At 36.3% G+C, this 21,923-nt stretch overlaps 1 protein-coding gene across 10 annotated transcripts in view; it reads left to right on the top strand.

Annotated features, from left to right (window-relative positions):
- The window catches only part of WDSUB1 (WD repeat, sterile alpha motif and U-box domain containing 1), a 32,899-nt gene that overhangs the window by 4,355 nt on the left and 6,621 nt on the right, over window positions 1-21,923 (top strand). For 5 of the 10 annotated variants that reach the window (XM_052793005.1, XM_052793000.1, XM_052793001.1 and 2 more), the window contains 8 exons: window positions 381-802; window positions 4,012-4,196; window positions 8,481-8,573; window positions 9,391-9,484; window positions 11,669-11,702; window positions 13,313-13,353; window positions 13,457-13,563; window positions 14,447-14,626. In XM_052793005.1, the coding sequence (XP_052648965.1) occupies window positions 405-802; window positions 4,012-4,196; window positions 8,481-8,573; window positions 9,391-9,484; window positions 11,669-11,702; window positions 13,313-13,353; window positions 13,457-13,563; window positions 14,447-14,626 (1,132 nt within the window). In that variant the 5' untranslated portion in view covers window positions 381-404. Of the gene's footprint in view, window positions 1-380; window positions 803-4,011; window positions 4,197-5,747; window positions 6,157-8,480; window positions 8,574-9,390; window positions 9,485-11,668; window positions 11,703-13,312; window positions 13,354-13,456; window positions 13,564-14,446; window positions 14,627-21,923 lie in introns of those variants that run through there. The other 5 variants (XM_052793007.1, XM_052793006.1, XM_052793004.1 and 2 more) reach the window with 4 other exon arrangements.

Raw genomic sequence — 21,923 nt, 5'->3', positions numbered from 1 at the left:
ACTCCATTGTGTCTAGTGTAGATGCAAATAGTAACAAATTTGAACAGTGAACTTCTTAGCATAAATGAAATAACTAGAATAACTCGGGTTCTCGTTGCTCTACGACCAAGTAGCTCCTATGTAGTCTTGCATGTTGTACTGCAAAATTGCAAGTTGACATTAAAAGTTTAGATACGTTAATTCTAACCAAGTTATAAACCCCTCATCTCATTGCTGTGATTAATCTCTGATTTAAGTTGAAGATAAAACAATGCTTAGATGAAAAATCTGCCTCTGCAAATGACTTTATTATTTTTTTCCTAGAGAATGTGTCTTGTTAAGGTGGTATGTTTCATTTATGAAATAGGAGAGATAAGACTAACTGTTAAACTTTTTTTCAGATATTTTTGTTGAAAGTAGATAAAATGGCGACGTTAATTCACACTTTAGCAGATCATAGTGATGATGTCAACTACTGTGCCTTCTCATCATCGTGCTTGGCTACTTGTTCCTTGGACAAAACAATTCGTGTTTATTCTTTAAACAACTTTACTGAGCTTCCATACTCGCCTTTAAAAGGTCATACATATGCTGTCCACTGCTGCTGCTTCTCTCCATCAGGACACGTTTTAGCTTCTTGTTCAACAGATGGCACTACCATGGTTTGGGACACTCGCAATGGTCGGATGCTGGCAGTGCTAGAGCAGCCCAGTGGCAGTCCTGTTAGAGTCTGCCGATTTTCTCCTGAGTCCACGTATCTAGTGTCAGGGGCAGCGGATGGGAGTGTAGTTCTTTGGAACATGCAGTCATTGAAACTGTACAGGTGAGTGCCAAATATTTTTTGACAGCCTTATTTACAATGACAAGAATGTAATTTAAGTAGTATGCTGTACTGTGTACGAGACTTGCAGACTTACACCACTGATTGATATCATGAAGAAACAGGAATAGGATTTAGAAAACCAAAAGATTATCAATAGGAGAGGGAGAAGTGCCGAGTCCCCCCCCCCCCTTTTTTTTTTAAAGTTAAACAATGCAAACTTGAGAAATGTTAATTTTTACTGTTATCTTTCATCTAAATCCTGGTTTTTTTAAGTTCATGGAAGTGTTTTCGTTGCTTTAACATGAAATCAGGATGCATTGCATACTGCATGCATCTGGTTTCTAAACAGTGGGTCAGCAAAGTATGATACATAATATACAGTTAGTTAGTGGAGCCTGACTGTGCTGTGTGCCTTACACTGCATTATACGTAGTGGTATTTAATTACAAGGTTATTTGGAGTCCAGGAAGGTCTTAGAATCTTGATAGTAACCCAGCAATCAAAGAGTTTGTAAACTATTGACATAGCCTGAAACCATACAGTTTAAGACATAACGGTGACAGAAAGGACTGTTCAAATAAACATTTGAAACAAAGCAGATGAGCATTTTTAGTGGTGTTGCACAGTGAAAGGCATGAACCTTAAAGTGATCTTCAAAGTCCTCCTCTACACATCTATATTTCAGTAAAGTCTTCGGGCCAGTTGTAATCTATACTTAGGCAAGACATTATTTGGGTTTTAGAGCAGTAATTACACAACATCTCCCTAAAGTTAGGAAAGAAGTAAGAATTTGTGAGAATTGATGAGATGTTTCACTCGGGATGAGGGAGCTGCCATTTCTGAAAGCCAAACTTGTTTGGTTTTGGTAATCCCCTGTCAAGCATATTACTGCTTTTGTGGCCTCTCTACCTTTGCCTTCCACAGCAGTGATTTAGATGGGAACTGTAAAATTTTTCAAAATGATTGATTTTAGTTGTCTGAAATCGTGTCCATAAACAGAATTCTAATAGATTTTTGCCACCTTGTTGTTTGTAATGCATACAGAAACACTGAAATGGTTGTTTTGTTTTCTGAGAATAAAGAGGTATTGTTACGTATTTTTTCTTGGTTTTCCCTTTAAGGAAAATTAGGAATTAGTATTCTGAAGTCTAAGGGTTTATCTATTTTGAGGTATTACTAGTGAGGAGGTTCTTTTTTTTAATTCAGAATACTTGTTACTGATGGGGGAAAACCCAGAAATACTAAAAAGTCATTCCTTAGAAGTATATGCTATTAATATATGCAGTGATGCATATTTTAGACCTACATCCTTAATTTCTTCTTAGTTGAATGGTGGATGTATAATATGTAGAGACTATATTGTTGTTTTAAGCAGAATTTATTCTACTTTGGTGTCTCCATTGTCAAGAAACAAGAAAGAACTTGAACAGTCCCATCCCCTTCGCTTCACTTTTAAAGTTCATTTCAAAGCGTTAACATGCCAACAGTAGTCAGCTTAACTTTAACTGTATATATTTTGGGATGTGTGTGTATATATATTTTCAGCTGATTAATTTTTTTTATTATTATTGTCATTTGTAATTGCAGATAGAAAAGTGCACCTGTTTAATTTTCTTAAAGCTGAGATCAATATTACTTAGAAATGATCAAGGTACTTAAAAATTATGTCAGAGGATTTTAGTTAACCATCTAATGTCAGTCTGTGGTCTGCTGTTTTGTTTGCAAGTTGATTGTGTAGATGCTAAAAAAGAGAACACCTTTTACCACACTGTTATGTCATTTGACTAAATAAATGGATGGTAATTAAAACAAAGGTATCCAGTTACTTCTTATCAGCTCAACTGTTGTAATTGACTGCCCGTTCAAATTGTGAAGTAAGATGGCTATTTAGAACATCTCTATGATGGATACGAACAACATGAAAGCAAGTTAATTTATGTGTATTTCTTAAAGTGTTCTGTATTTCCTGTTCAGTAGTTATGATACTGATATCTGGCCTGAAAGTCTTCAATGCATTCTCTGAACATGTATAGTACTATTTATTTTACTGTTACATTTTCAGAGCAGAATCTGCAGCTTTTTGTGTGAAAGAAGGAAAGTTTTAAAAGCTGCACTAAGGAAAAAGAATTGTACATATAAAAATGGGAAGCACTGTAGTGTATTTGATAGTATTCTTAATGATAGAATTAAGGGAGTCAGTGATTTTTTTGAAGGTCTGAGTCTGATTAGAGAGACTTACAGGAAAGGTTATTGACTTCTCTTCTGTGGCATTAAGTTTGACACCTCTGGCGGTAAATAAAATTTCTATCAGCAAAAGAGAATGAGCAGCTGTTCTACAAAATACAATGACAGAGTAAATAAAACTGAGGTTTCTTGCTGTATGACTGTTGCTTATGGCTGTGATTTTTTTCCTGCACTTAAAGATTCAACTATGCATGCTGGGCCGCATCTAGTGTCCATTAAAAGGAGTGAGACACTTTCGGTTGACTTTAGGTTACTATCAGATAACCTAAAGGATGTTAGGTTGACCCCACTTCCTTCCCAAGGATTGACCATACTTCCGTATCTGCTAGGAATTTTCTTCTAAGATCAGTTTTATAAAGTGCTTTGGCTGACTTAGTTAAAATACAAAAGTCATTTTTTTCACATAGCTTTCTCTTGTATATGAGTAGTCCAAAATTAACCCTATATCTTAAATCACAAAGTATTCTACTCAGCTACAGCTTATCATATGGGTTAGTAGGTGTTCTGTTTTGTCTTTAAAAACAGAACAGAACAAATTGTGGGAGTCTCTTTTTTCCCGTTTGTATGCATGTAAACCTGAGTTATGGTAGTTGTGTATTTATCTTTGACTTTTAAAATCTATCCTGCCATAGAATTTTAACAGTGCATTGTGCCTTTCAAATGGTAAGTCCATGCAGATTGTCTTTAGTTTGAAAATTATTTTATCACTCAGTTAAAGTTATTACCTTGGGGAGCCATCTCACATTTTTCCTCCTGCAGTCAAAGATCAGGTCCTGGTTCCTGCAGCTATGCTTATTTTGCATCTCTTTCCACAGTTGGTGTGACTTTTTCTCCCTTCTGTTACCAAGTTTCGAAGTGCAAAACTCAGAACACTTTGGCTTATTGTATCAGATTGCATTTGAGAGATCACTTCTTCAGAACATTACTTATTCTAAATTGAAATCCTGTGTACTTTTGCTTTTCAGATCTGGGAATGTTAAAGATGGTTCTTTGGTGGCCTGTGCATTTTCTCCTAATGGAAATTTCTTTGTCACTGGATCATCGTGTGGTGATTTAACCTTTTGGGATGATAAAATGAGATGCCTGTATAATGAAAAAGCACATGATCTTGGCGTTACCTGCTGTGACATTTCTTCGCAGCCAATTTCTGGTTAGTTTCTTGTCAGGGGAGGAACATGGAAAAAAGAGTAGCTTTATTTCTCTCTAGCTCTTGTTTTCATATTCTTTTTGTCATCACTGCTCAAGATAACAAATGACATTGGGAAGAGCTGATGTTTTAGAATATTCTGAATATTTTTAAGTAAAAGTTGTGGTCAGGTTGATGACGAGGAATATACTAGGTCAACAAACAAGGTGATAAGCATGCTTATGATAGCTTTCAGTAGTTAATTATCCTGTCAGGATTTTGGAAAATGTTTGGGCAGTGTCTGTAAGTGAAGCCTGTCTCCTGGGGCTAACAAGGGTGTTAGAAGATGCAGTGCTTGTTTACCATTCCCACTTTACTCTTTCACACTTTGCTTCCCCAAGGAGCAGGACCAGATTAAAGCAATGCAGAGAACTGTACTCCTAATAAACTGAATGCTTGAGCTGTGGGATGTGAATAGATAGATTGTTTTCCTGCACCTGACTTTCTCAGTTGGAGAAATTTGGGGGAGCAATGAGCCCAGAATTTCATGTGTCCCACTAAGATGTGGTACTGTTCAAATGTTTTACAGCTGTTTTAGCTGACCTCACTGCGTAAGTTGCAGTTCAGTTTTGTCATTATGTGCTTCTTCATGGTTGTGATGGGCAAGAACTTAATTTTTTTTTCTTTTGAGAACGAAATCTGATATTCTTGTATGTATTTGGGTATTGAGATCAAAAACATAAGGCATGCATAGTGTAGGTCCTTCTCAAGGCTGCATTGCATGTTACGTTCAGTTTTCATTTATTTCACATTTGTAAGGCTTTCTGTGGAACTAAAATAATTAGAACCTAGGTTTCTCTATATGCAAAAACACGTATACTGAAAATTGCATATTTAAACTTCTAGCTATCTTAGGGAAAGCTTTGCATTTGTGTGTACAGGCTTTTAAAATTCTTGTTGTATTTTAATCCCAGCGGGCAGCTCAGCCCCCTGCAGCTGCTCGCTCACTCCCCTCTCAGTGGGATGGGGAGAGAATCGAAGGGTAAAAGTGCGGAAACTCATGGTTTGAGATAAAGACAGTTTAATAGAGAAAGCAAAAGCTGCATGTGCAAGCAAAGCAAAAGAAGGAATTCATTCACTGCTTCCCATCGGGAAGCAGGTGTTCAGCCATTTCCAGGAAAGCAGGGGTCCATTGCGCATAACGGTGGCTTGGAAAGGCAAATGCCGTAACTTCAAATGTCCTCCCTTCTTCCCCCAGCTTTTACTGCTGAGCGGGATGCCATGTGGTACGGGATAATCCTTTGGTCAGTTGGGGTCAGCTGTCCCAGCTGTGCCCCCCCCAGCTCCTTGTGCATCCCCAGCCTGCTGGCTGGCAGGGCAAGGTGAGGAGCAGAACAGCCCTTGGCGCTGTGCAAGCACCGCTCAGCTTCTAACACATCTCTCTGCTACCAACGCTGCTTTGGTCACAAAGTACAGCACCATAGGAGCTACTATCCCAGCCCAAACCAGTACAATTATGTCACGACACAGACTTTTTCTATAACTTTGTGGGAATACTGAAGAGTTGCATGTCTTAAGCTTACATAGCTTGTATAGTAGGAAGAAACTTCTGCACAAACAAGAAGTTCTATTTGAAATATCCTGGTAGAAGTTAATTGCAGTACAGGAAAGTGTCATAGCCGAACAACCAAATATTGGACGTTCTGAATATAAGAGTCTGAAAAGCTGGAAGGTTAATTTGTATAAATTTTTGTCAGGTGAAAGGATTCAATAAATAGTTAGAAAATCACATAGTCATCTGCTTTTGATGGAGGTTGGGAAATTGGGCAGGAGCATCATCAGATTTCAGAAGTAATGCTGTAACTTGTCTTAACAACCTTGTAGGAATACTTCTGTGCTTTCGGGATCTGCTATGGAAACAAAGTGGTCTCTGTAAAGATATGGAGGCTTCTGTCTTCAGAGTACATGAGCTGCTCTTTCAAAGGTACCAAAAATTATAACTGAGCGGCCACTTGCATCTTTTAGTGCTAAACACAGCAATAAGTTCTCCTGTCTGGGTACCACCTTGTCTAAGGTGGTACAGAGCAGGAAGAAAGCAGAAGCAGCAGGGAAAAAAGCAGGGAAAAAAGCAGGACAGAAGCAGGAGAAAGCTGAGGAAGTAGGATGTGAGCATATACTGCAGTACAGAGAATTAGTGACTGACAATATCAAATCAATCAAATGTGTGTCCACTGAAAGGTGTCGGGACAGCACTGAATTAATCTGTCACAACAGAAAGGGGATTAATCTTTAACACCGACGGATCTTTCTTGGTGAAAATACTACACAAAAAACTCCATCGTGAACTGAGAGTTGCATCTGAGGGCAAAGGAACACGTTGAAGCTGAAACAGATCAGAGTGTAATTTCCACTACACTATTTCCTGTTGAGATTATACTTTTGGTTTAAAAAAAGTATGTTACCAACCCTTCAGCCTTCTGCCAAGATAGAGGGAAATAGGCAAGAAAGCAAGTATTTCCTGCACCGTGGATTTTTTTAGCTGATTTATGGTCATTCTTAATTTTATTTAAGCCATATGTTATTGAAAGTCAACATTTTTCCTTTTTGTGTGTTGCTGTTTAATCACCAGGGATTGAAACTTCTGGGATTATTGGCAGGTTTCACATGTTACAAAATCCATAGAAGTAGTGCTTATCCAGTACAATTACAGCTGGTTTTAGATTGAGACTCTTTACCTACTTAATTCAGAGCAAAATTAGAACCAGAGTTTCTGATCGGTTCTTTGTGCTTTAGACTATTTGTAACAGATGATTCTTCTACTTTTAAAGTGGATTCACAGTTGCGTAGAAGCTCGTCAGATCTAGAGCAGTTGTAATGCTGTGTGGGCTTTCCTGTCTGACTGCGAAGTTTCAGTGCTGCCCTCCTCCTGAATAAGTAAACTTCCGTGAAATTACCTAGCGATACTGGTAGAAAATTGGTGTATCTTGCTAAAATTTTCTAGTGAACCTCAGTGGAAGACAGTGTAGTCATCCTCTGAGTTATCGCAAAGAGCTCTGCGTGTGCAACACTGTAATATGCCATTAACAAGTTGGTAACTTGTAAAATAACGTCGAAGTCTGTGCATCATGACAGAATTCTTACCCAGTTTCCAAGTAACATGTTCCGAGTTACCAAGAAACATGTGTTTTTACAACATGATAGCTAATGCATGCTACTCATCGGTCTGTAAGACCCAAGTCTTACACTGTAAAATCCTAGCAAAAGTGATGCACTTTGATGCTTTAATGTTTAACAAGTCCTAAGATTTGCCACAGTCGTAGTAGCTCTGATTGTTCCTGTGAACAAACAGCTGTATGTATACAAGGGTTTTATTGTGATAACCATATGAAATTAAAATATACTTTATGTGGTGGAAGAATGGAGATAAAATCACTGGGGTTATTTTGTAAGACACTTGACAGTAAATATTTTGACATCTCTGGTAACTACAGAGCTGGTAAGATGAGCTCTTAAAATGTCTGTTGCGATTTTCTGATTTCCAGCCTTAATCCTGGTGATTCTCGTAGGAATTCTAAGACTTGGAAGTGGCAGAGGTAATGCCACTGAAGGATTGTTATGGTGACTTGTGTCAGGCTGGTATGCCAGCTCAGTGGAGTAGAAGAGCAGAAATAATTTGTCACAGGACTTAAGAATAATAATAAAAAATTGATAATGTGCTGAAACAACACATTTAGAATGGAACGTGATAATTCAGAAATGTTCATGTCCACTGAATAGAGAGGGGAAAGCTATGAAACTGTTACTTTTGTATTACATCTTTAGTGCAGTATTTCTCGAGTGGTTGGCTGGACTGCAGTCGTGAAACATCACTTAGTTTCTAAAAATGAAAAGTTGAGCATTTAAAATTATGAAAATAGCCTGTCAGATACTCTCAAGTTTTGTACATGCGTATGTGGTTAAGTTTGAGAACTACTGAACTGTAGAAGAAATGGATATAATCATATCATTTAGGTTAAAAGACTATATTGTTGCACTCGGTAGATAGAAGAATCAAAATTTACCATCATGAAAAAAAATACGAGCCCAGTTCTGGTCTTGATGTACTTGTTCAGGAAACAGTGTAACAGTGACACTTATTTCTTACTTCTACATGGTTTTATAACTTCTGCAATTATTAATGCTTTTTAAAAGTAGTACTGAGATTAAGGAAATTTGCCAAATTCCAGTGTAAGAATGCTGATGTAGTTTACTGATACGCTGTTATTTTCAGTGCTTCTGATTCCCATTAATATATTCGAATTTTATCAGATGGTGAACATGGATTCAGATACTTCCAGATGGCTTCTTGTGGTCAAGATAATCAGATCAAACTCTGGCTTATTTTGTTTGCAGATTTCTTAGGTGTGTATAGTGTGGTTTTTTCATATTCCGATGTCTTAAGTCTTTAGTGACAATTTACATCTAATGTCAAATTTATACTGCTGTCATGGATTCACAGCCAAAGTAACCACAAGTTTAAAGTTTTCTTTTAATTGTTTAGCAGGAGAGCAGCTAAGGCCTGCAGCACTTTGTGACATTGGGCCCTGTAGATTTTCTTTAGTGATCTATTTATCAATAATTGTAAAAGTAAAGATTTAAATAAAATTCCCCCAGTGCCATCAAACTTAATGTTATGATAAACACTTGGTTTTAATTAGCATTTTTATCTTTTGGTAACCAGTAACGTTTCTACTGTGGCCTTTGAGCAGGTTGATAGGTTGAAACCTCTTAATCTACCAGGCCAGGGAGAGGTTTCCTTTCATCTTTCAGTACATCTTAGCCCTTGAGCAAAGAGCTGGAGAAATGAAAACAGTGTTGGCTCCCACTAAAACTGCGATGTAGATGTGTGACTGCTATGTAGAGACTAGGTGGATGGCCAAAAACATATTCAGTGGGTATTTTTTTTGCAATGTCTTTTATATAGAAGTCTGTAATGATTAATACTGTGTGTACAGATACACATTTAATTATCTAAAACACTGTTAGACATGCTAAGACTACAAAGCGAGGAAGTCAGAGATGTTAAAATTAAGTTGTCTCCGTGATCTTTTATCCCCTTTTTTGTAGACAGTATGTCACAGAGTCAGATCTTTGGTGCACCTTTAAGCTTCTGAAAGCAGCTTGTCTTATACCTTGTCAAATATGTCCATATGTAATAATTTACTTTTTGTATTTTTAGGTGTTGAATTGAAATATAAATGCACATTGAATGGACATTCTGCCCCAGTTCTGGCTTGTGCATTTTCTTATGATGGGCAGATGTTAGTTTCAGGGTAAGCAGTATCTTGTTTAAATTTCACACAGATGGCTGTCCAGGTTCATGCTTCAGTATTGTAAAACAGAAAGTTCAAAAGAGTTGGGGATTTCAAAATATATTTCCAGTAATTAAGGAAAAGTTCTGTGACCTCCAAAACTATTGAAGTGTCTTTCCAATTGGTCTGTGTCTTGTGGGTGATTGAGTTTGAAATTTAGCATGTTGCAAGCTCTGTTCTCTTGAGTAGTGTAATGAGATTCATGATTTCCTGGTTTTGGGGCATTTATGAGGCCTTTCATGTGGATACTCTAGCATCTGTTAAAAATACAAATCTACATTGCAGTCTTACCATCTCTTTGGGACACCATTTAGGATTTCCTTCTCACTCACTCACTGGCTTTCGGGAGCTTTTTAGAAAGTTAAATATCTTGAGATTTTTGTCTTTGATAGATTTGGTTGAAATTAAAACTTCCCTCACTGATCCACACCCAGAGTATGGCAACATAAGCCTTTTTTCAATAAAAAGTGCATGACTGAGATAACTGTAGACCTGTGTTGTTGATGTCAGCCCTATACAGAATAATGGTTAAGACCCCAAAATTAATCAGGCACCATCAGTTAAAGACTAGTATTATTAGTCTTTGTTAGAGGGTGGTAAGGGAGTTGGCAGTATCCTTGCAAGGTCACTCTATTATGTTTGAAAGACCCAGGGGAGTGATGGGAAGATTCCTGATAATTGAAAGGATGCAAATGTCATACTTAACCTCCAAGCAGGGCAAGGTGGAGGATCTAGGGAAGTACAGGCCAGTCAGCCTAACTCCACTCTCTGGGAAGGTTATGGAGCAAATCCTTCCAGTGGGATTGGAAGCCGTTTCCAAGCACAACATGTTTGGGGAAAGCAGCAGGAATTGAGCAAGGGCGAAGCGAGCCTGACCAACCTGACTGCCTTCTGTGATGAGAAGGTTGGCTGTGTAAACACGGGGAGAGCAGTGTCGTTTTACACCTCAGCTTTAGCAAGGCTTTTGATGTGGTCTCCCAATGTAGTCTTATAGCCAAATTGGGGAGATACAGACCAGAAAAGTGGATGTAAATTGTGTGGAAAAATGATGGGACTGTCAGGCTCAAATGGTTGTTGGTGATCAGCAGCATGAAGATAAACTGGCAGCTGGGTTACTAGTGGATTTCCTCAGGGATCAAGCTATTGAAAGAAGAAATTATAAATGAGGGAGATGTAATAATTTATGGTTTTATGAATATTAATGACTGTATGCTTTCATTCTGCACTTCTCATGAAAAGTACTTAATCACTTCTAAACTGTTTAAGTGCCAACTTGAAATAACAAAACGATTCAACTCTAAATATTAGTTGTCTTTTTTATGAAGACTTTCTAAACTGAAACGGAAAAACTAATGTCTTGCAAAGGAAGAAGGAAAGACTACAATAGCCAGCAAATAAACTTAAAACTATACAAACCCCAGGAGACAATAGCTTGCTCTGACAGTTTACTTTGTATTCTTTTTAAGGGAGTCTTTTTCAGTATTTGAAGATCATTGTGAATGTTTGTGATCTAGAGTTATTTTATTTTCCATTAGACATACAGATTATTGTTTCCACTTATATTGTTGTTAAGGGAAATGTCTATCCCATAAAGTCTTTCAGGAAATGCTGCTGTCATGGTAAATAACTATGCATTTTGTATTTCATGAAATAGTTTATGTATTGATTGCATTGCACCACTATATTTTATGTATTGCATTGCACTACTTCCTCTAGCCTGGTTTGCAGATGTAAAGGTTTCCAAAATAAATACAAGTGCTGGGAGTAGCTCATGGATAGCCAGAATCTGTGTCTCTGCTTTACAGATACTGCTTGCAGAGGCATAAAGTAGATGCGGTACAGACAGTGGGGAGCAGTGGGAGTGGGGCCCAGTTTGCATAAGCATTATGCAAATCCTCCACATCAGAAATTCTCATGGAAGTGCAGAGTTTTCATATTTAACTACTGTTTTTTACATCATGCTGGAGGTAGAGCTAATCAGTGTTGTTTTAAGGTGGGCGGGGGGGGGCTAGGTAAGTGGTGTTAAGAAATTTGTTTGCTCTTATTTTGTTTGTGAAAAAGGTTTTTTTCTTCCTCTTCTTAATTAAAAATAGTTCCCTTTTTCCTCTCTGCATCATTTTAATGTCGATGTGGTTTTTTTTAAAGGTCTGTGGACAAGTGCGTCATAATATATGAAACTGTAAGTATAGCATAGTGCAAGATCATTCATTGGATTGCTGTCTTTAAATATCAGCGCTGCTTCTGCAGTGTCTTATCAACATAAAGAAATATTGAAGAATAGAAACTATATAAACCCAAAATACTGACTGTGCATTTGGGGGCGGGAGGGTGGGAAGGAGTTTGAAGAAAAATGTCTCTTGAGAATTGATCTCACTTTTTATTTACATTTCTTTGAGGGGTTTGTTACTTGATTTCTCTACAGTACAGTATTACTCAATGAATTCCATACTTACATGTTATCTTCATATTGAAGTAGGATTTTTTATTATCCTAAATCTGTCTTAGCTTCCAAAGCAAATACTGTAGCTTTTGAGATAAAATCGTGAATTGTGATCATAGAAATTCTTTAGTTAATTATATATAAAGTGCACATAAAATAGAAGCATAATAAAGAATTCAAGAAAATGTTTAATACAATGTCTTTTCTTTAAAAGATATTGTTTAGGCATTTTCTATAACACTGTTACTTCATCCTTTGTGGTTCACCTGTAAGTGGTATTTACCTTTAGCACTTTGTAGTATTAAAAATAATAGTAATTTTGCTGAAAAGGAAGGATGAACAAATTTTAAGCTTCTCCAGCTTTCTCTGCACATACAATTGTACTGATACAATTTTTCAATTACAGTTAAATTTTTTCATCAAAATCACTGATTTGATACCTTCCCAATTTTTGGCCCAATTATTTTAGTAGTTTGAAGCTTAGACAGGTATGTAAGAAGTCCCTGAGATTTTTGGAACCCCAAAATTGAAAGATGCAGAAAACCGCAGTGTAAGTATTTCTTACTACTGTTTGTCAGCTTTTGTAGCCTTAGGTTTTTACCAAATGGGACAATGACTTTTATAGCTGTTGAGGAGAAGTGGGAACAATAAACCTTTGTGGGAGGAAAAGAGGTTTTGACCTAAAATAGGGCACTTTCCTCATGATGGACAGCTCTAAAAACTGGAGTGCTGAAAGATCAATTAGTGGTTCAGGATAACTTTGCTCTTCATCTTTCCAGTCTGTCTTTACCTGTCAAAGAAATAGTATCTTTCATAAGAAGGAAAATCTTTCAAGTAGTAAGTTAAAACTATGCAGAATTCAGGAATTTGTTTTTTAGTAGCATCTAGTGGCCAAATAGGAGAACCACAGGTGTGATTAATTATTGGCCCAACTGAAAGATTGCAGCATGAAGTCTCTTTGAATTTCAGTTACCTCTTCACTTTTGGTCTTTTCTAATCCTAGATTTGTAGAAGAAATGTTTTTATCCACGTGAGCAACCAGCCAATATGGTTGTAATTAATTCAGTTGGTATTTCTGGCATTGTTATGCTAAAAGTTCCATGCTGGCTGATTGTTGAAGGATAGCAGTGTTCCAGTGAATTGAATAGGGGTCTTCAAGCACCACATTCAGGTTGCATTTCTGACTCTGCTGCTGATCGGCTTTGGCAAGGTTGTGTAACTTCTCTGAAGGTTAACTTCTGTCATCTTCCGAGAAGCAATATTACTCCTTATTTTGAAAGAAAGTATACAAATGAATGGACATTCTTTTTATTCTTTTAAGATTTAAAATCACAAATATTCTTTTACAGAGTACTGGCAATACCCTTCATACTTTGTCTCAGCATAGCAGGTAAGAATTCAGTATGATTTTGTTCTACTGTTAATAAATAAAAGAAATTAAATCCTTTTATTCTGAATTTTCATAATTTTATACTTTTTTTTAAAATTTGTAGATATGTTACAACTTGTGCTTTTGCACCATATAGTCCCTTACTTGCCACAGGTTCAATGGATAAAACTGTGAACATATGGCAGTTTGACCTTAAGCAACCGTGTGCAGGTTAGTGTGTGAAGTATTTGTAATCTGTTCTTTAAATTTAAAGCACAAAATTATGGGACACCTTCTGAAGATGCAAAAAACCCACTTTTTCTTACATAGAGTTAATTTGTAACCTCAGGATTATGTGCACGTTATTTATCTTTTCTCTGAATTGATCGTATTAATGTCCTACAGAGGTATTATGTTTTTTAAAGAAAAGATATACTAGAAGTATTTTAATTTTATTAATTTGCTGTGTCTTCTTTTCTGATATTTGCCATTTCTTACTCTCTGGACAGCATTTAAGAGGTGAATATTATTCCCAGAGCACTGAAAGACTTTTTGGATAAGTATCATTGGCGATGAGTTAAACAGAAAATATGCTAATTGCAAGCATAATTGTCAACAAGAAATACAGCTTACCAGTTGTTATAGGTGAAAAAAACAGGATAATTAATGTTACAAAATAGATCAGCATCTAAAGTATGTGGAACAAAGGTATATAGATCTTTGTTCAAAGCACAAGAGTAAGTCTGGACTTTGGTCTGCTTTTATAAGGAGGTGTGAAACTTGGTTTTGGTGTCTGCTGATACTTTTCTGCCTTTTAGTTCAGTTCAGATTTGACAGAAGTGTAGGCATCCAAGAGATTAAATTCCTGTAAACTTTGAAAATTGAGAGGTAAAAGGCAAACCCAAATTATTGCCCCCCCCCCGAAGTAATGTCTAATAAGCAGCTCTTTTATTAGATGTTGGGGAACGTATAGTACTGAGAACACTTGAAAAACAGCATTCAGTACTGCCATTGTTCTTAGAACTGGGATTTTTTTAATTGTTGGGGGTTTTTTGGTGGGGGAGGGTGGTGTTTGGGTTTTTTTTTAACTGTCTTTTCTGTTTCCTTTCTAAAGGAAATACTGTAGAAAATGAATCTAAGGTGACTGTTGAGGACTGGTCAGAGGATGATGTTTCAGCCTGGCTTTGTGCCCAAGACTTAGCAGACTTTGTTGGGCTTTTCAAAATGAATAACATTGATGGCAAGGAACTGCTGAATCTTACTAAAGAAAGTCTGACTAATGAATTAAAAATTGGTAAGAGTATGGAAATCCAAATAGTTTTTAATCTTTAGAGTAAATGTGTGAAATGTTGGAATGAAAATGAGTTAGTTCCATACATGGAAGTTTTTCTCCCTGAAATGAATTTTTATTTCATTACCAGGGCTGATAAAACCCCCTAATGTCACATTATCCACAATACTCTTTTTTTGTTTGTTTACTTATACCTAGAGACATAAAGTGCACTTCCACCAACAATGCTGTATTAAGTGGTCTTACCTGCTTTTGTTTCTATTTTCCTTTTTATATCTTGTATCATTACGCTGTGGAAAAGGAATTTCAGCTTTTGTGCATACTTAATGATTCTGACTTTGTTAAATAGGGTACTCTATAGTTTTTCCTATCAGTCTGCAAAAGTGCCATGTTTATAATACTATGTGATCAATTACCTTGAATTTAGCAGTGAAATTCTTCAGTGCAGTGTTACCATAATTGAAAAACACAAGGTATGTTTTAGTTTTCACTTATTTTGGAGATGAAGCATTTGATGTTGACATTTAGTAAGAATCAAGCAAAGCTTGCCTGGCTCAGACACTTTATAATTCATCAGGTGTCCTAGTTAATACATTGTCCTGTCACTTTATTGCAAAACTGTGATTACTTTTTGGAAGCAATCACAAGGAAGTGCTGTATTAGTAATGACTCTACAGCAGTAATTCTGAAATAAGAAATTTAAGGATGGTGAACTACACTGGAACTTTCTGAATATAAACTCTCTATTCATTTTGATGGCTAGATTTCGGTGTAAATTAGGTGCTGGTATGTTTGCCAAAGTGAGAGCGAGTATAGCAAAGGGCTGAATGAGTTAAGAAACCTTTTAAAAGGTATAGGTTTATTTTTAGAAGTTCGTATTCTTCATTGTAGGAAGACTGCTCCCTTCCTTTTTTGTTTTATATGTGTGTGTGCGTGCATGGTATTGGTTAGTATCAGATCATATTATCTCTGTGCATCAACTAGCTTTGTTGAATTCTAGAAATCAACAGAGATGCTGGGAATCTGTTAGGAATTGTCATCCACGAAAGACATTTAGCTTCATCAGTTTCTGCACACATTTTCTTTAACATTAGAGTAGCCTAAAACTCTGTTGCAGCAATCACCAGCTGAGGCTAATCAAATAATGCTGACTAGAAAGTTATGTGAGAATTGAATGCAGTGTGACCAATGATGGGAACTGACCTGCTGAACATAGCATTCTCTATGGGGAAAAAAAAGCAACAGAAGCATGTGTTGCGTAATAGATTTGTAATGACACTATCAAGAACAATTTCAAACTCAAATAAGAAAATAAAATCTTAAGTTCTAAGAGCCCATTGTAAGGCAGGCTGTAAGATGCAAAGGATGGATGTGGCTTTAGACAGAGCACATGTAGAATACAGGCTGATTATGGGAAGCTGTTGCTTTCTGACTCATTTGCTATAAAAGGATGCAGTGAGGATTGATTGTACATATGAGCTGAAGTAGCTTCAATATGTTCTTTCCTGTTATCAAGTAAAATGCTCATTGCTCAGTCTCTGTTCTCAAGACTTTGGTCTTTTGCCATGCTTTTTCTTCAGTAGATACTTTAACACCCATCATAAGATTATAGGATAAGGAGTCAGATTTTCACAGGTATCAGGCAGCTATAAGAAATTCTTACAAAAGCTCTAACTGAAATCACTTACTGTCTTTATAAACATAAGCTACTCCACAAATATGAACCAGCATATATGCAATGTGAAGCAATGAGTTTCAGTTTAATGGTTATATGAAAGATGTTTTTAAAGCAAAATAATGAAATATACTACTCAAAGTCACCAAATAAAATTATTCAAATCAATCGGTTCTGAAGTGGTAAATGCTTGTGATTCTGCTTCTACGTATCATTCTACAACTATAGTTGGCACAGAATAGAAATTGTAGCCTGATATATTTGACTTGAAGAATTGCTCTATCTGCCATAGCTCAAGCTTTTACAAAATAGGAAAACACTGTCTAAAAATTACATGTTTTTCAGTGTTATTCCAGTTTAACTAAATTTTAGGAGTCTATCACTATACAAATCCTTGAATGAGTACATCCTTTCTCTTTGATAACCTGTTTTCTTTGCTCTAAAAATGCAACATTTACCAGTTCCATAAGATCTTGCCAAAGAACTCTTGAGTTTTTTTTCAGTCTTTGCAAAGGGAGTTTTTTTTAGACCATTTTACTTGATGATTGATAGGATAGGAGCTTTTTCTTCTAGTATTTTTTATTAGCTGCTTATTTCTTGTTCTGTTAGTCTTTGCATCAGCTCTGATTTGCATTTAATAAAAAGGGTATCCACACGCCTTTGAAGGCATTTGATCTAAGAGAAAGCGATCAGAAAGTGGTTCACATAACATTTCATTAGCTGCTTTGATTGTTTTTGACAGCTTTTTGAAAGAATGCTTCATTACCATGCAAATGGAACTAGCCTCTTTCTAACCTAATTGTCATATAATATAAATAACACTGTATTAAACTCTGTAAGGTGTTGAGCAAAAGTAAAGTGACCATTATATACGTTCTGGCTGAAAAGCTTGTGTACATTCAACAAAGTTCAGGATTTCTCATTCTTAACAGACACAATGACACATTCATTGCAATTCTGTGATGCAGTTGAATCAGAAAAAAAAGAATACACATCCTCTTCCAATTCAGAATAGAAAGTGGGGGTACATTGTTCCATGCCTGCATACTTTTTTTCCTATCAGGCTAACTGAATTTGTTAATGTAAGGTGAATCTTGACTTGCAGTTTGTTTGCAGAGGGTGGGCAGGAGGTGAGACTAGGTCTAATTTTTGGAAAACCACATCTTCAATTTAGGGTTTAAGTGCCATACAAAGTATTTTGTACTGTAATACAACAAATTGTAAAGAAGTTGGAGGCATTCCAAATACTTTCCCTTCTTCTGCAGCACATTTGAGAAGGCTTCTTTTCATGTGACACTATCCTGATTTGGGTTAGGTATGTCAACAGAACAGATTGTCTTAAAGACAGTTCAACCCTTTCTTCACTTACTGCAGGGTGTCCTTGGAATATAAAGCAAGGATGAATATGCATAAACTGAATTCTGAAATATCTGATCAGCTTGACTTTGTCTTCTCTTCATCAGCAATGTGCTATCAAAGATGGGGGGTTTTTTGTCTTCCTCTTCTGGTTTTAAGGTTTCACTCTAGGTATGTACAAAAAGTATGAGTAAGTTCTTTCCTCTTTCACATCTTTATCAAGAAACTGTGGGTCTGAGAATGAGCCTGAAAACATTATTTTGGAGCAGAATTTGAATCACTTGTGATTCACCATGCCCTACATGTATACTGACATAGGAGTAAACTTTGGGGGAATTTCTCAGTATAGATTAAAAAAAAATTGCACGTGCTTTGCCTGTATCAACAAAATCTTATTTTAAGTGTTCTTTTATAACTAGTTTTCAAAAGATGATGTGTCATGGACAATTCTTAATTAAATCCCTGACTAGAGATTTAATCAGAAGGTAGTTAATTGAAGTGCAAACTGGATGCAATAATCTTTAATCTGTTTACATGAGAGGAATTTAGGAAAAATTGCCCATGTGATGAAGATTGTAGAAGATGCCCTCAAAATCCCGTTATAACTACAGAATTATTTGGTTCCTTTTTTACCTTTCTTTCCTTTGGTTATATTCTTAATTTTTCTTGATCCCAAACTGATCTTGTACATTTTTACAAAATTGCCATGCAGCTCTTCCTAAGAATAAGCATGAACTTTTATTGTATTTCAATACTATGTTTCAATTCTTACATTGTCTTTATCTTTACATATGTCATTACATAGTCCTTATTCAGGAAACGTAGGTTAATTTTTCTTTTGCATATATTTTTCTTACTCGGTGACATATTTTGTCTTTGCTGATCAAAATGACTTGCGTATCAGTGTGACTGAGTTTTATCCCTTTGCACACATTGTTTGAGGCAGCTGATGAATTGTATGGTGAAGCTGCAAGCACTGGTGTGTTAAGGCCAGTCTGCTTGGCACTCTGCAGACGGAGTAGAGCAGCTGGTTGGAAGACTGTTGTATGAACTCTCTATTTTAGTACTAAAGATGGAAAATGAACCAGAGTAGGAACTAGTATTTACCACTACTAGATGGGAAGAAAAAATTGTGACACATTACACTCAGAGGTTTTTGACATAAAACAATTTTTAAAAGGAGGCATGTTTTATGCTGCTGCAAGATGAAGATTACTGATATCTGGGATGCATTTCCAATCTTGACAGGTTAAAATTGTAGTGTGACAGTTTATAGAACTTTAAAATTACTTTTCTCATTGTCAGATTTCTTTTTTCCTCTTATACTCACAACTAAGTTGGAAGGATTGGCTGCTGTCTCAAACACAGATACAGCTCTCTTTTCAGATTCACAGCTATTGTATATTCTCAGTAAATAGGTAATAATAAGTACTCAGATCAGTTTTAGGATACTTAAATAAACTTGTGGTCCTTCATGGGGGAATAAGTGCTAATTGGTATTTGTGATGCCTTACATGATCATGATGAATACATTGGAATAGGCTGCCCAGGGAAGTGGTTGAGTCACCATCCCTGGAGGTATTCAAAAAGCGAGTGGACAGGGTACTTCAGGACATGGTTTAGTGGGCATGGTTGATGGTTGGACTCGATGACCTTGAAGGTCTTTTCCAACCTAAATGATTCTATGATTCTATGAATAAGAGTTTATACCACAATATGTACGTTGTAAAGAGAAGAGTTTGCAAGTTCCACAAATCTCAGATTACAGTATTCTTTCTTTAAAAAAACTACAACCAAAACTAATGCAATTTTCACAGACTCAGACAAAATACCAGCACTCAGGCTGCACAGGTCATTTTTATGCAAAAGAGATTGATTATGTTTAATTGAACCAAATTGAATGAATTGAATCTTTACTAAACCCAAAGATTCTTACCACTTACAGTAACAGACCCTTCTTCCCCTAGCCATCTCCACAATTGGATTTTTATTTTTTTTTAAGGGATTTTGTTTTCTGCCAAGAATCAGCTCTGTGACCTTCACTTGCAATAGTACATTGCTATATCTAATTTGAGAACATTTGTAATAATATATTCATATACCATCAAATCTAAAAATACCAGTTGTGAACACTAAGTGTATGTTAGACTGGAGCTGTACATCAGTATAAAAGATAATGATGACTGGGCTACTGGGTGTTTTAATCATGTTTTTTGAAAACAATTTCTTCTGAAATGTTGTTCTTCCGTCCCAACATGTAAGATGTTCAGTTTTGGTCAGAAGTTGCATGCATTTTTGCAGCATGAGTTTCCTTTTGGATACAGCTGTTTGGGGGCTTTTTTCCCCCTAAATCAAATATGCACTATTTTTGTTTACATGGAGTGAGTGCATGGTCCTTTCACAGCTTTCTGCTTGGGCTGTCTTGTTTGATAGTGAAACCATAGATGTAAGTCATTTAATATAGCATTTTAAATAGCATAATTGAAGCACTGATGTCTTATGCTGCTTTGCAGGTAGTCATGCCACTACGGTATTTGGTTTTGTTTCTCGTGAATGAGAAGTATAAATCGATTCTGCACAATGTGTGGGAATAAACGGAGTGTGTGTATCCCCACCACCTCCCCACCTTTAGTGGCTGGAATCAAGCATCAAACTTGATGAGAATTTATAAAAGATTTTGGTTCCCATATATTAATCTCAATATAATATGTAAGTGTAAAGCCCTACCATGAATCCAGATTTAAGTTAGCAGCTTTTGTGCCATTTCATAATATTTTCTGTGCCAGATATTTAAAACAAAAATACAGAGAGTTGAGCAACTCATCAAGATACTCTTACTTTGTTCTCTAGAACTGATAGAAGAGAATCAGTTTAGCAGTAGCAGTGTTGCACAGTAATGAGGTCTGGTGGAAGCAATCTCATGCATTGTAATAATAATGGAGTTCTATTACTGAGACCTTGAGCAAAAGGTAGAGGTCTGTGTGTGTCATGAGGTCTTCAGTATGTCTTACCTAGGTTTTTTAAGGTTTATCATAATCTTGCCAAGGGGATTATCCACAGTGAGGTTGTTTTTTTTGTTTTTTTAAGAATGGACAGTTGGGAGTAAATGAAGTTTTATGGTTTTATTGATACTGTATGAATGAGAGTGCACCTCTTTATAAATGTGATGCACTTTTCTGGGGAGAGGAATGCCAGTGTACAATTTAATTGTAAAGATGAGTTATTTCCATTTTGATACAGGTGCTTACACAAGCATTGCCTGAACATTGAGGTGCTGCAAGTCTAAGACCTTACCTTTCATGAAATAGGAGCATACAACAATGAAGTGTAATTTGCAGGCACAGTGTACAAACACACCTTATTGTTGTTTTGATGCATTGTTTGAAGACAGCAAAGTTACTGTTGATGCGTCTTCACTTTATCAGCTTGAGTGCGTCTGAACTAAACAGTCTGAAAGAAAACAAGGCAGCATGGCAGAACCACAACTGTGTTTGTAGTTTTATTTTTAGATTAGGAGGACATTAATCTTTTAAAAAACACAGGTTCAGGCATTCTTCAGTTGTCCCTTTGTAAGCCATAGGACAGCAATACTATGCAACAGGTGTAGTGTATTGTAACAGATGTAAATGCCCTTGTACGACAAAAGCTAATGTGAAGGTTAAGGGAAATCCAGTGAATTACACTTTTACTGAAATGGCATGTCCTCACATTTAGCATGACTGGAAGGCCACCGCAGTCAGTAAAAAAGCAATCAGTCCCTGTAATGTTAGTGGTATTCAGATTTTTACTCTGTATTACTTTTTTAATCCCTGCAAACAGACAGTCACTGCGCCAATAGTGTGTTTTGTAACATATCAGGCACTTAGAGAAATGACTGTATTTGTGGCTTGAAATTAGTTCTTTATACTGTGCCAGCTCCTTTTATTTTGGATCTTGCCATTTTATGGTTTGTATTAAATTTAAAGCACTGTTTATGTTAATTTAAATGTTTTAAGCTTTCAAAGTTGTGTCAATATTTTAAAGGCATTTTTTTAAGACTAATATTAAAAAGCCATTCTAAGATTTGTTGATGAGCTTTTTCAGGGTTCCTCTGGCAGGGTAATGTTTTGTTATTTTTTTAAAATCTGGCACAGTTAGAAGTTAAACACTCACTCTGTCATGGTATAGTGGGAGAAAGACACAGCTTAAGAAGTGAATGAGCGTGATACTTGCCATGTGGCAGAAACCAGGAGACTGACAGATGATGTGGGGAGAAAAAGGGGTATCAGG

This window comes from Harpia harpyja, chromosome 7 (genome assembly GCF_026419915.1).
Source record: "Harpia harpyja isolate bHarHar1 chromosome 7, bHarHar1 primary haplotype, whole genome shotgun sequence".
In the NCBI taxonomy this organism is placed as follows: Eukaryota; Metazoa; Chordata; class Aves; order Accipitriformes; family Accipitridae; genus Harpia; species Harpia harpyja.
This window is presented reverse-complemented; position numbering and strand designations above follow the sequence as displayed.